Below are 13,534 nucleotides of genomic sequence, written 5' to 3' on the forward strand. Positions count from 1 at the left end.
ATGGAACTGTGCCCGGGTCGGTACTGCACTGCGATGTCACGGCTTGTGGACGGCGCCGGGTCCCCAGATTCACTGCCGGTCATTGATTCCGAAGGCAGGTGCACCAGAACGGTGCGCTTCTGCTTAGGGAAAACTTCACCGTCATCCCGTTGAACCGGCACCGCACCGGCACTCGCCGCCGCAAAAACGGAACTGTGCCCGGGTCGGTACTGCACTGCGATGTCAGGGCTTGTGGACGGCGCCGGGTCCCCAGATTCACTGCCGGTCATTGATTCCGAAGGCAGGTGCACCTGAACGGTGCACTTCTGCTTAGGGAAAACTTCACCGTCATCCCGTTGAACCAGCACCGCACCGGCACTCGCCGCCGCAAAAACGGAACTGTGCCCGGGTCGGTACTGCACTGCGATGTCACGGCTTGTGGACGGCGCCGGGTCCCCAGATTCACTGCCGGTCATTGATTCCGAAGGCAGGTGCACCTGAACGGTGCGCTTCTGCTTAGGGAAAACTTCACCGTCATCCCGTTGAACCGGCACCGCACCGGCACTCGCCGCCGCAAAAACGGAACTGTGCCCGGGTCGGTACTGCACTGCGATGTCACGGCTTGTGGACGGCGCCGGGTCCCCAGATTCACTGCCGGTCATTGATTCCGAAGGCAGGTGCACCTGAACGGTGCGCTTCTGCTTAGGGAAAACTTCACCGTCATCCCGTTGAACCGGCACCGCACCGGCACTCGCCGCCACAAAAAACGGAACTGTGCCCGGGTCGGTACTGCACTGCGATGTCACGGCTTGTGGACGGCGCCGGGTCCCCAGATTCACTGCCGGTCATTGATTCCGAAGGCAGGTGCACCTGAACGGTGCGCTTCTGCTTAGGGAAAACTTCACCGTTGAACCGGCACCGCACCGGCACTCGCCGCCGCAAAAACGGAACTGTGCCCGGGTCGGTACTGCACTGCGATGTCACGGCTTGTGGACGGCGCCGGGTCCCCAGATTCACTGCCGGTCATTGATTCCGAAGGCAGGTGCACCTGAACGGTGCGCTTCTGCTTAGGGAAAACTTCACCGTCATCCCGTTGAACCGGCACCGCACCGGCACTCGCCGCCGCAAAAACGGAACTGTGCCCGGGTCAGTACTGCACTGCGATGTCACGGCTTGTGGACGGCGCCGGGTCCCCAGATTCACTGCCGGTCATTGATTCCGAGGGCTGGTGCACCTGAACGGTGCTTCACCGTCATCCCGTTGAACCGGCACCGCACCGGCACTCGCCGCCGCAAAAACGGAACTGTGTCCGGGTCGGTACTGCACTGCGATGTCACGGCTTGTGGACGGCGCCGGGCCCACAGATTCACTGCCGGTTATTGATTCCGAGGGCAGGTGCACCTGAACGGTGTGCTTCTGCTTAGGCAAAACTTCGCCGTCATCCCGTTGAACCGGCACCACACCGCCACTCGCCGCCGCAAAAACGGAACTGTGTCCGGGTCGGTACTGCACTGCGATGTCATGGCTAGCGGACGGCGCCAGGCCCCCAGATTCACTGCTGGTCTCTGATTCCAAGGGCAGGCTTGCTTCCAACGACACATCGGCGTGACTGGATATCGGAGCGGACCTCCGTTCGTGCGGTTCAGTTGCTGCTGGCCGCTTTTGTTTTGGAATAGGAGGCTTGCGCTTACGCTTCCCGTAAGCATACTTCGTCCTGTACTTCTGGCCCGTGCGAGCGACGCTCCATCGCGGGCTCACATACGAAACCACGCGCAGCAGATGAGTTGACGAAAATGCAGAACGGACAGCACGAGTTGAATCGCAAACTATCGTTTTCGCGAAGCGCGCGCGCAGCAGACAACCGGAGAAGCGGCATGTCTTTCGGCAGCCAATCGCAGGGCGCGCTGAGCACCACGTGACTGGCGCGGCCAATCGGCGCCTAACTGCGACTTCGCGGGTGCCCTCGTATTTTTCACGTCTGTGCATTTATTTTTTATCGTAGACACGTGGTTCCACTGGGAGAAGAACCGCGATGAAGCAAGCTTTCCAGTGACACCAAACTTGCCATAGGCGGCGGTGAAGGTGCGGCGGTATCGCGCTCTGAAATCGGCCGTTTTTGCGCGGATTTTGGCCAGTTTTTTGCGACCCGCGGTCAGAAAAATATTTTTTAGGTACGCTTAGAGACTGCTTTCGGCGGAAATTTTTTTAGCTGTGATAGAAAAGGTAATGCAGAATCCGAATCTGCCGTTTTCCAAAAATCGATTTTTTTCCGCGATTTTCGCGATCTGATCCCCGCGTCCCCCCTTAATGTTTATCGGTTTCAACAAAAAAAAGATACCTTTGCGTATTGCTCAAATTTTTTTGGCGGCCAGAGAGAAAGCATGCTAACAGAAGACCAAGCAGAATACTCACCGGTTCTTCATGCCTGGTTTCACTTCCACCAGCTTTTCTGTACATGCCACAACCCTGATCGTGACTTCACCCGCCCCAGATTCCTTCTTCTTCAAGTAGCAATTCACCCTATTTTCAATGAAGTTGGCCAGCTTGCACGTTGGCAAACCTGAAACAGCAGCAGCACACATCGAAGTAATTAGACAGTGTCAATCAAACAACCATGAACGCTAAAACTTCCTAACCACCAAACTCAATTTAACAAAACTTGGAAACAACTGCAATATGCCTTGAAAGACGTTTGATCAAAGTTGCACGGTCAAGGCGGTGCAAAAGTACCGATCATTCGTTTTAGCGAGCTATGTAATTGAGTTATGTAATCCAGATTTGAATGATTACAAGATTATTTTTAATATGCGAGAAACTCCCAAAATGTTTGCTTTCAAACAAGGCTGAAGAGGCAACAACGATGGCAATACCAGATGCAGTAACATGGTGGCCGTGATAGGGAAAAATGCACCCCATAGGAGTGTTATCAAATGTGTTGTCGAATGAAAAAAAAAAGGCAAATAGCACCCTTGCACTTTTGGTTTGGTTTGGCTTATGGGGGTTTAGCGACTCAGGTTATGAGGGATGGTGTAGTGACGGGCTCCGGAAATTTCGAGTACCTGGGGTTCTGTGCACCGACATCGGACAGTACACGGGCCTTTACAATTTCACCTCCATCGAAATTCCACCACTGCGGCCGGGATTGAACCCGCGTTTTCGGGTCAGCAGCCAAGCGCCATAACCAGTGAGCCACCGCGGCGGCCTGTGCCTTGCACTTTTAGAAGGGACAACTAAGAGATGCTTGAACTGCTCGATACAGACCCCAATTCAAAACATCAAAATAGGAATCAAGTTTTACTCTACGCTACTACCACAGGTAACATTTCATCAGAAAAGTTTGCATCAAGTAAAAGCGAATGCAGAGCTGCCTAAACTGAAACATTTCCTTCTCTTTTTAAACACACATCATCCTCTGCTACACGCAAGCTTTCACATTACTTCAGTTCCTTGCTCCTTCATGCAATAACACTGCTGCTAGGTAAAATGATGGGGAACACTCACGCTTTGCGGTGAATTTGTTTTCCTTCCGTTTCTTCCCCTTTTGCTTCAGGCAGTTATCACAGGTAAAGCTGTAAAAAAACGGGAAGACAGAAAATTAAATACGTCTATACACGTCGCCATAGGAAGTGTCCACTGGCCCAAGACTTTTCTTCAAAGGAGCCCATAGCCTCCCTTCGGTTGGCAAAGCATCACATTAAACGGCTAGACTGCGCCACTGTGCACGTCACAACCAAGTCATGCAGTCCTGCACGGTGTGCAGCACTTGCAAATGGAGTGCAAGACCAACACTCCCTACCTTTTTTAAAGCTCCTCTGTGCCATCACCATGGCATAATAATGCAGCCAATGCGTTAAAGGACCACATTCCAGCCTAACCCACCCTCCCACCAGCGCAAGTGTTCAAATATCTAGGGGGAGGGGGTAATCCAGACTGAAGTAAACAGCAAAAGCTAAACTTTGTACAATTTATTCACCACACCTGCTGCAATCTGGGATGAGAAAAATTCGTTTCGGGACATCAGCACTAAGGCACCCCAAAGTCTCCAAGGCACTTGTCACAATCTGCCCTTTCCACAATGCTCTCTGGGGAATGAAGAAAATTCTTCAGCTACAGGTTGAAAACAAACGTGTGCGAAGGACACAAGCGTGATCCGGTTCCACGAGGCACCAATTGTGCCTTGCAAAGTGGCAACTGTGTGCTTGACGGCTGCCACCATCAGTAACATGTGCCTGCTGCTAACATGAACAGCGCATGTGTAGAAGAAGCCAGTGGTTTGTTTTCAACCAGTGCAGCTGGAAGAGGAGAGGCACGCATGCGCAGAGCGGTCGTGTGAAAAAAAAAGGCAGACTGACAGGGGAATGGCTCGGGGCCCCTTTAGAACATCAATCAATAAAGCAACAGCGCCTCAATCAATGCAACGGGCCATACACCAATCGGGCAGCTCCGCTCGATGAGAAGCGTTAGCAGTGGTGCCATTTTCTGCCCAATGGTGCCACAAGGTGCTTTTGCACTCTTCATTTCCTGTCCTCTCTCAGAAATGCACACTTATTCGAGCACCATAACCAGATAGTCCCAGCACCCAAAACTTTCAATCCAAACTGCACAAGTCAAGGACCAAACGCAAAGCCATGCTCCTGCACCTGTGCTGCAAATAAGCAGCCCTGAACACACACACAAAAAAAGGCGAGAGAGAGAGAGAGCCCCACTTACCCTTCAGGCCAGATGGCGTCGAAGTGCAGCACGCACACTTGATGCAACTTGCGGCCGCAGTCAAGGCATTCCACAAACCTGCACACAAGCAGAACACAGCCACCACCTCATTGTAGTTGCACTATTTCACCTCTGTGACATCGCATCACAGAGGGCACTCCACCCACACACTACTGACTAAACAAAAATATGTTCACTGTAGCAGCCTTCCTTTAATGAATTAACTCCCAAATCAAATTTCACTCACCAATTCAAACCAAGCTTTTCTTCACTCCACTGGTATGAAACTCTGCTACTATGGAGTGACTAAATACCATATTTCCTAGAATGTAAAGTTTTTTTTACCTAAAATGGCAAGAGGTAAGTAACCCCTCACATAACAAATGAATATTATGCATAGGCAGACTATGCCATATTTAATTGCGTATTCCAGAAGCTACATTACACCACCATTCACTTCAAAACAGTGGCAACCAATCCGCTTCAGTGCAGACATCACAAGTTTGAATCGACAGGCAGGAAAATGTTTAAATCCCATTTTCTCAACCATAATGTGTCTTTTGCTACTGGACGAATGTCAACATACCCAGAAAAAGCCCAAGAAACAATTTTTACCAAGGAGAATATTTGGATGAAGTTGTCCTCTATGTCCCTGTAATGTCCCAAAGTTGCATGCAGACCACAAGGAGCACTGCAGTGGAGGGTTTCAGATTAATTTCGACCACCTTGTCATTACAGTTACATAGATGCAACTATAAATATTGCGTGCCACACTGCTTAAGGACGCATAAGCCACGGGCACACAACATTACAGTAGTGCAGACATTTTACTTATTTCCTTTACCAGCACTGCACATTGTACAGTCGAGCCCACATATAACGGCCCCACTTAAGAACTTTCACTTATAACAAACGAGACCTGTGCGGCCAACAAAATATACATTGTTCCAATGGCACAAAATCACACGTATAATGAACGTCATTAAGCCCTGCTGATCGGCTACAGCGAACGGACGGCGTAAACCCGGCGCCGCGATGCGAGATAACCTGCCTCCGACCCCCTTGTGCACCCGGCACAAAGCCGAGCCTGATGCTTCGGAAGATGACCAGCCCGGCGGCAATTTGTGGCAGCGTGTCGTCGACTCCGACATGGGGGGTCATGACATTGGTTGGAATGATTTTATTTCTGTCGATGATGACGCCGACAGCGTGGAACCGTGCACGGACGAGGGCATTGTTTCTGAAGGGCGGGACGAGAGTGACGCGGAGGAATCAAATGAGGATGAAACTTCGGAGCCAGCACCCATAAGCACACCTGTAGCAATGAGCTACATAGAGAGCCTCAGACAGCTTGTCTATGCCAAGGGCCTTGGCGATAGCACGCTTCTGCTTTAAATAAACTGGAAACCTCCCTCATCGGATCTGCACTGCAGAAACAGACGTCAATCACGAACTTTTTCGCAAAGAAAAAATTTTGTGTGTTGACAAGCAATTGTTTTTAAAGCTGTGGTCCACTTACTACGAACTTTGGGATATAACGCCACGTGACAGTCATGTTCATTATAAGCGGGCTCGACTGTACGATGTTGAAACATCACGCACTGAGATCTACTGAAGTACCACTATGGAAATACTTTATAAAGGGCACTCACGGCTCAAGTTCCAAGTGATCGTTCTTCATTTCCACGAACTGGTCCTTACGAATTGTTCTGCAAAAGACCCATACAAGTGAAAAACAACTCTTGAAGTCCCAATATTGCAATGATAAGCATAGGAACAGCCACAGGGGTAGAATACATATGTCATTCAACTAAGCAGCCACATAAACACGAAAGGCACACAGCAGTACTGATTATCGAAACGAGCTTACGTCTGAGGCTGCGTGGGATCATCTCCAAGGGTAACGGAATCACCGGGAATTTCCGCAAAGCACTTTTGGCAGTAGGTGTACCTGCAGGACAGTGCAAGCCATGTCAAGGACTGCCTAAAATGTCTCGCACATGGCACAAGACAGAGCAGACAGATGCCTACCGGTTCTGGTAACTCCAGTACTTGGCATCACGGGGGATGGTGCACAGCTGCTTGCCAAAGCAACAAAGAACTTGAGGCTGGTAGACATACTTGCGGCCACAACAGTAGCCTAATGACTGCATAACAGGGTCAATCTCCTGCTCAAATTCTTCAGACAGCTGCAAAGAAAACACACATAGCTGGTCAGGCCAAATTTTTTAGCTTGAAATGCTGTTCAGGCAAACAGAGCCTTTGTCCAGACTAGCTCATTCATCCTGCTACTCTACACCCCCTCCCCAAATCTCACTCGCTCACAAAGCTAGCCACGGCCTCTGCAATGCTTTTTGCTTACTTTGGTGCAGTAGCGGTAGACACGCGACGTCTTGCGGTTGTAGAGCCAGGCATTCTCAAACATGAGCCAGACGTCGTCCACATACTGCCAGGGATCCTGGTACTGGCCAGTGTCCAGTTTTCGTTTGATAGTAGACAAATCCATTGGGTTTTTGACAATGTCAAAGTAGTCCTAAAAAGAGAAGACAGAACTTTTTCATTCTCCACCTTTTTTCTAAATGCAAAGAAGGCACCATAGTGAAACAGGGTGAAGTATTTGACAGCAAGAACACATTTAATCAACCACCAAAATAGAGGCACAAAAGCTCAGCAGCACTCACGGGAATTTGAAGTAGTTGAGGGTCCACAGGTTGCCGAAATGGCAAGGAGTGAGGATCTTGTCTGTACAGTTTTTCTAACGTTGGCATCAGAGCTTGCCGTAGCTCATCTGGTTTGAATACTGGGGAGAGAAGAGAAAGAACATACGCTGTAAACAAATACATGATGCCAACACAGAGCACCATGCACCACCTAAACAATGTGGCCCCTCACTGGGATGGGCAGCTTGGTAGCAATAAGTGGAACGAAGCACGACAATACAAATGGTTCCCATGAAGCCGGAGTTAACCATTGTGAACGTGTTCCACTAGGCAGAAACCCGAGAGAATAATCAGCTCTGGAGCTTTTTTAACTTAGACGCATCATAACGCTATTCGGGAAGAATACACAGCTCGCCATGATGAGAGGTGGCTTAATCACAAATATCTTTTGCATTCACCGGCCTACTCACACCTATTCACTCAGATGCGAGTGTAAGGCAAAACGAACGCACTCATGAATTAGCCTACAAACCTACGACTTGTGTGTGCCTACAAACTGCAACCTTTAGAGCATTGCAGTCATAGTAAGAAGAGGAAATTAAGTGTGCAGGGCATTCACACGGCTGCAACTGAGGACTCGCACCTTTCTTGTTTGACCTAGGCTTTGGCGGTGAGCTAGCAGACGTGGATGCGGATGAGGAAGACTCTGCCGTGCTAACAGGCTCTGACTTGGCGGTCACAGGCTTTATGTCGGGCTTGGCTGCAGGAGTGGAAGCGTCCCCTCCACCCATGCTGCTGGCTGGAGTGGACACAGGCTCCTCCTTCACTGACAGGGGCTCCTCCTTGACTGGCCCAAACGAGGGAAGGCCGTTCTCCCCAGGACCTTCCAACCGGTTTTCCCCTTTACCTATGGACCGCAGGTCCGGCTTGCAGTCCACCTCCATCTTGCCTCCATCTTTCATTGATTTGGGTCCACTACAGAGAAAAGAAAAGACGTCACGACAAAGCTATAGAAAAGCACGAAATACCACTGATGGCAGAAAATTTGCATATCAACTCCTTCACCTCCTCTTGAATCACTGGCTGAATTCCTGTAAAGGGTAACTGCACCACTTTCTTCAGAGTTCTGCGATATTCAAGGATTCAAACCTACATAGGCTGCTGGTAAAGCATGCCATGCTTTTTCAATACATTCGACCCCTTTACGCTCATTGAACTCTAAAACACTTCCAGCTGCCCTTTAAACATAGATACCACTAAACCCTGGCATCACTATAAAGAAACCAAGCAGCACTAAAAGAGCAGGCCAACAAAAGAACTTCCTGTGAACTTTACTTAGGCCTTACATAATCACAGGCACAGGATAATAAACAAGCACAGGGGGAGAGAGAAAGCAAAACTTCATGAAAGGGAAGGCAGTGAGGTCGGCCAGCAGATACATGACCTGCTACTCCACATGGGGGGAAAGGAGAAGTAAAGAAAAGGGAGAGGTAGAGTGGAACCGGAAGGTGCTGATGTTATAAAGATGTTATCAATAAACGCGCAAGATCTGCACATCACTAGGCACCACAGTCGCACTTATGAAAAAATACCCTATAAGACCTAAAAGTACCTTTCGCAGGACTGCTCTACACAAAGCTGAGAACACACACGTTTCTGCCTAACAGCGCCATGCACAAAAAGCCCCAAGAGGTCTTAAGAACTGTGCTTACCCAGAGCAGCTATCAAAGTTCTCGATGGATTTCTTGCCCTGAGCTGGAGTCGCCGCTGCAGACCCCTCGGGAGTTGAGAGGGTGAGCGATAGGTCGGGGTCAGGTCCCCGTGACGACTCCTCAGGATCCTCGGTGGCCAGGATCTGGTCAGGTAGCTGCTGCGAAGGAGGTGGGAGCGGTGCCGGCACGGGGGCCCCCAAGGGAGTTGGTGGCTGCGAGCCTCCCAGGCTCGACGGCACCGACGAGGCTCGTGGCGGCTGTTGGCTGGGTGGGCCTTGAGGCTGAGGTGTCGAGGCTTGGCCCAGCAGCGACGGCTGCTGCATCAGGCCCGCGGCGCTGCCTGGTGGAGTCTGCTGGGGTGCCAACTGTTGCTGCTGCTGTGGTGGCTGTTGCTGCTGCTGCTGCTGTGGCGGCTGCTGTTGCTGTGCCTGCTGCAGGTGCCCTTGGGCCTGGCTCACCGGTGTAGAGTTCAGCTGCGACTGCAGCATCTGTGACATCTGTCGAGAGAGAGAGTTTGCAGTGAATCTTTTTCTCTATGTATTAAAGCTGTGCCTGCCGCTGCTACCCTCAGAGGGTTTAATGCCAGTCAAGTTGCTCTGCGCAACTTGTTCCTTAAATACCACATAAACTGCATATTTATAGAAATAAAAGCAATTCAGTTCAAATCAGCAAGCCCCAATTCACAGCAGCACGTTACTAGCAGAGTCTTCTTCTGCCTGGCTTAAGGATTTGGAATAACATAGCAAAACAAAATATGGTGAGAAAATGTGCACAGCAAACTGGGCGGCTACAAGAAAACCGAAATGCTCTAACTAGGGCTCTCATTTTCCTGCAATTCCCCAAAAAATAGTGGTTTACAGCATTTTTCACGGAACTGCACGCTGCCAGCTACAGTCTCTTTCTGTGATGATGTGGATGCAGACAACAGCAGTAACGACAAAATGATGAAAATGTCATTTAGTCATCTGTTGATGACACGTCTGCTCCCCAATCCGCTCAAGCAGGCTAGCATGCATCAAGGATGACAGGTCTGGTGACGCTTCACTCTCTTCTATGAGAACAATCAAAATAATGCCATCTTTCAATAGGGACATTAACAGAGTAGCTGATCGAGAGAAGGGATCAGAGCACAATCAAAATACTGCCATCTTTCGATAGGGACATTAACAGAGTAGCTGATCGAGAGAAGGGATTGGAGCATTATTAGGGGATCGGAGCAAACTTTATTTTTCACTTGGAGTGATGAAACTTGGTGGATGGCAGACTGGCTTCAAATAGCATCAAACAGAGAGCTACAAAGTTTCACAATGATATCTCAAGTAGTTATTATTTTATCATATTTTATATGTTGGTCACATGCTGCTTGCTCGTGGAAAGCCTAGCGTGACAGCATAATCGGTTATGGGTCTGTATATATTTTTGATAGTTACTAAGAAATATTGTCCAAGTCAAGATTCTCTTAATTTCTTTTTAAATTTCCCTGCTTTTTTTCTAAACAACATAGTACGCACCTTCCCTTTATGTTTAAAATGTATCATGCTTATTGTGTAATAAAAAATGGTGAGATAACAGTAAATCTTAGACTGTCTTGATGTAAGGCACATTTCAGCAATTACAACAAAACAAACGAGATTAAGATCCGTGCTGCCATTGCCATGTTATGCTTTCCACGAGCAAGGTGATAAGATCAAAACAAACTTTCGAGAAAGCAAGCCTGAAATTTCTAAACTAGCACACACCATCTTGTGTAGATGCTGACAAATTAATTTATTTGGACCGCTTAGAGTTTTGGGTGAAATATTTCAGTACAACATAGAAAGAGTGTTGTAGATACCAAAAAGTGTGCTTTTCAAAAAGACTTTTTCTGCGATTTTCGCGATCTGATCCCCACATCCCCCTTACATTACCTTGGAATTGCGAAGACTGCCATTTAACAAAGCTCATCCTAAATGGAAGCCTACTATATGTGCCGATGGGACACTGAACATATGTCACTGTTACAACATTTCCCAAGCCACACACCCCATCCCACTAACGCACGACGGTATGCCCAAAGCAGGATACCTGTGCAGACGCAGCAGAGTTTGCCGCACCGCCTAGTTGCACTTGGCTTGCTTGGTTCATCAGCTGCTGGGCTTGCTGCTGTATCTGCAAACAGAAGGAAAACATCCACCCCAGGACGCAGATGAAGAAACCAGAACAGAGGACTTTTGGGAGACTCTGCTGCTAAACGCACCATGTCACCCCGTCCTCCGCCTCACGACACCAAGGCATTCAGTAAGTTGGCTTCTCCTCACAGCTCTCAAGCTTAGTGGTGAAGCAATCTAAAAAAAAAAACTATTTTTTCCGGTATCCATTTGCCTCGGAATGTTGGCCTTGCGATCCTAGACTTTGTGCCTGTCGCATGCCGCCATTCCGCCGGCAGTACGTTACAATGGCCAGACACTCTTTACTATAGCTGTTTCTTTGAAAAAATCTTTACTATAACCGAAGAAGAAAAAAAGTACAATCACCTATGGAAACGAGACCGTAGCTTCACTCTACTATATCAGAGTTTACTATAGCGGGGTTCTATTGCACCCGTAAGTCAAGCATGCACAAAGGAAACCCAAGAGCCCTCACCAGGTGTCTTTTCATCGCCTCAAACTGCTGAGCCTGTGGGAATTGACTGTTCAGGGCACCCATGCCCCCATCCAATGATCCTGTCAGGGCATTACCTCCGCCAGCAACACCCCCGAAATTTGGTGGTGCTGCACCCTGCTGCTGCTGCTGCTGTTGCTGCTGCTGTTGTTGCTGCGGCTGCTGCAGAGGTCCCCCAAATCCAGTGGGTGCCCCTGGGGGAGCACCTAAAGAGTTGGGTGGGAAAGGGCCCGGCACTGTGATGTTGGGGGGGTGCCATGCGCTGAGGCCCCGGCGCACCCAAGGCACTAGCAGCCCCCGTCAAGTGCGAAGGTGCTCCCGGCTGCATCTGAGAGTTGACGTTTGTGCCCAACCCTACAGGAACAGACAGCGCGCCACACAGTAAGGCAAGTGCATGTGAAGCACCTACCACTCGCAACAAAGCCATGAGTGCCTTCAGGGCCGAATTGTTTTTGGTTTCTCATGCAACTCAAGCAATTTTAAGAACATTAGGCATAAGCAGCAGATCATCATGAGCTTAATAGCAGCTGCACTGTGCAAAAAGCACATCAATCAAAAGCACAGATCACGCGTAACAAATATTTGGAGCCTCTCTATATTCCGCCACTAACCAGGTGCTGGCCCTCTGCCTGGCACAGTTGCTCCAGGAGCAAGTGTGTTGGGTGGGACTCCCATGGGAGGGGTGCCAGCATGTATCTGCTGCTGCTGCTGCTGCTGCTGCTGTTGTTGCTGTTGCTGCTGTTGTTGTTGCTGCTGCTGCTGCTGCTGTTGCTGCTGCTGTTGCTGCTGCTGCTGTTGTTGCTGCTGCTGCTGCTGCTGCTGTTGCTGCTGCTGCTGCTGCTGGAGCTGAAGCTGCAACTGCTCCTTGCTTTTGCGTCGCTTGTCTTCCAGCTCCTTTTGAATCTTGTATATTTTCTCCGCCAGAAGATGATAATACTCCTCCTGCATAAAAAAACAACACACAGTTCATTACACCTGCTGATGACTGTGCCTATGGGCATTTCTAAAAGGCATACCGAATTTACTCGAATGTAGTGTGAGGGAAGACTTCGCATGTTGCCCAGTGGTGAAAAATAAAACCACGAATGTAATGCGATACTCCGAACGCGATTGAGGTGTCCACTGACCGAGGGAGGCAGTTATGCGTGTTTACTTTCCTCAATACCAACCCAGTCTACAACTTCCCCAGGCTTTGAGAAACAGAAAGGCGTTTAACTGCCTCAATCTGTGGGTGGACGCCACCACCTACTCACAGCGCGACACAGCCAGTTACACTTGCTGTTCAGAGACTTCACACACACAGACAGCGCTGAAACCCGAGGAGTGCGGCTAGAAGTGCTTTCGTACTAAAACATTCAATTCGATTCAGACTCCATTTTTAATATTTACATCACACCCAAAATTTTGCTATTCGCACGGTTCTACAAATAAGCCAATTTTGCAGCGATAAGAGCTGCTGTAAGAAATAAAATACCATAATGACTATTCCAGTTTCAGCCAACAAATACTTTGACATTACAAGCCTGCCCACAATGGCACCAATCATACAGCTTTTCAAAGGGCCTCAAACTCATCTCACCTCGGTACAATAAAAACCAGCAACAAACCTCACAATCTTCAGAAGACCAGATATGGCTATATGAATAATGGTAGCTCTCCTTCTGATGGCTACAATAAAAACAATGCTTATTTTGTCCTTCACTGCATCATAATCAAGTGGTCAAAATATAAATAATTAAGTTTCCTTTCTTGGCTACTTGTTTCTTCAATAAACAAGAAGTCTTCCAGAAACAAACGCAAAAAAGGTCATGCTAGTCCACTCACTGCAGCACA

At 49.0% G+C, this 13,534-nt stretch overlaps 1 protein-coding gene across 1 annotated transcript in view; it reads right to left on the reverse strand.

Annotated features, from left to right (window-relative positions):
* The window catches only part of LOC144128902 (histone lysine acetyltransferase CREBBP-like), a 66,251-nt gene that overhangs the window by 27,124 nt on the left and 25,593 nt on the right, over window positions 1-13,534 (reverse strand). Inside the window, 14 exon segments of the mRNA XM_077662690.1 lie at window positions 2,392-2,539; window positions 3,481-3,548; window positions 4,690-4,767; window positions 6,342-6,398; window positions 6,560-6,640; window positions 6,721-6,878; window positions 7,052-7,222; window positions 7,371-7,489; window positions 7,993-8,324; window positions 9,062-9,558; window positions 11,126-11,209; window positions 11,684-11,953; window positions 11,955-12,055; window positions 12,313-12,643. Coding sequence (XP_077518816.1) covers window positions 2,392-2,539; window positions 3,481-3,548; window positions 4,690-4,767; window positions 6,342-6,398; window positions 6,560-6,640; window positions 6,721-6,878; window positions 7,052-7,222; window positions 7,371-7,489; window positions 7,993-8,324; window positions 9,062-9,558; window positions 11,126-11,209; window positions 11,684-11,953; window positions 11,955-12,055; window positions 12,313-12,643 — 2,495 coding nt within the window.

This window comes from Amblyomma americanum, chromosome 4 (genome assembly GCF_052857255.1).
Source record: "Amblyomma americanum isolate KBUSLIRL-KWMA chromosome 4, ASM5285725v1, whole genome shotgun sequence".
In the NCBI taxonomy this organism is placed as follows: Eukaryota; Metazoa; Arthropoda; class Arachnida; order Ixodida; family Ixodidae; genus Amblyomma; species Amblyomma americanum.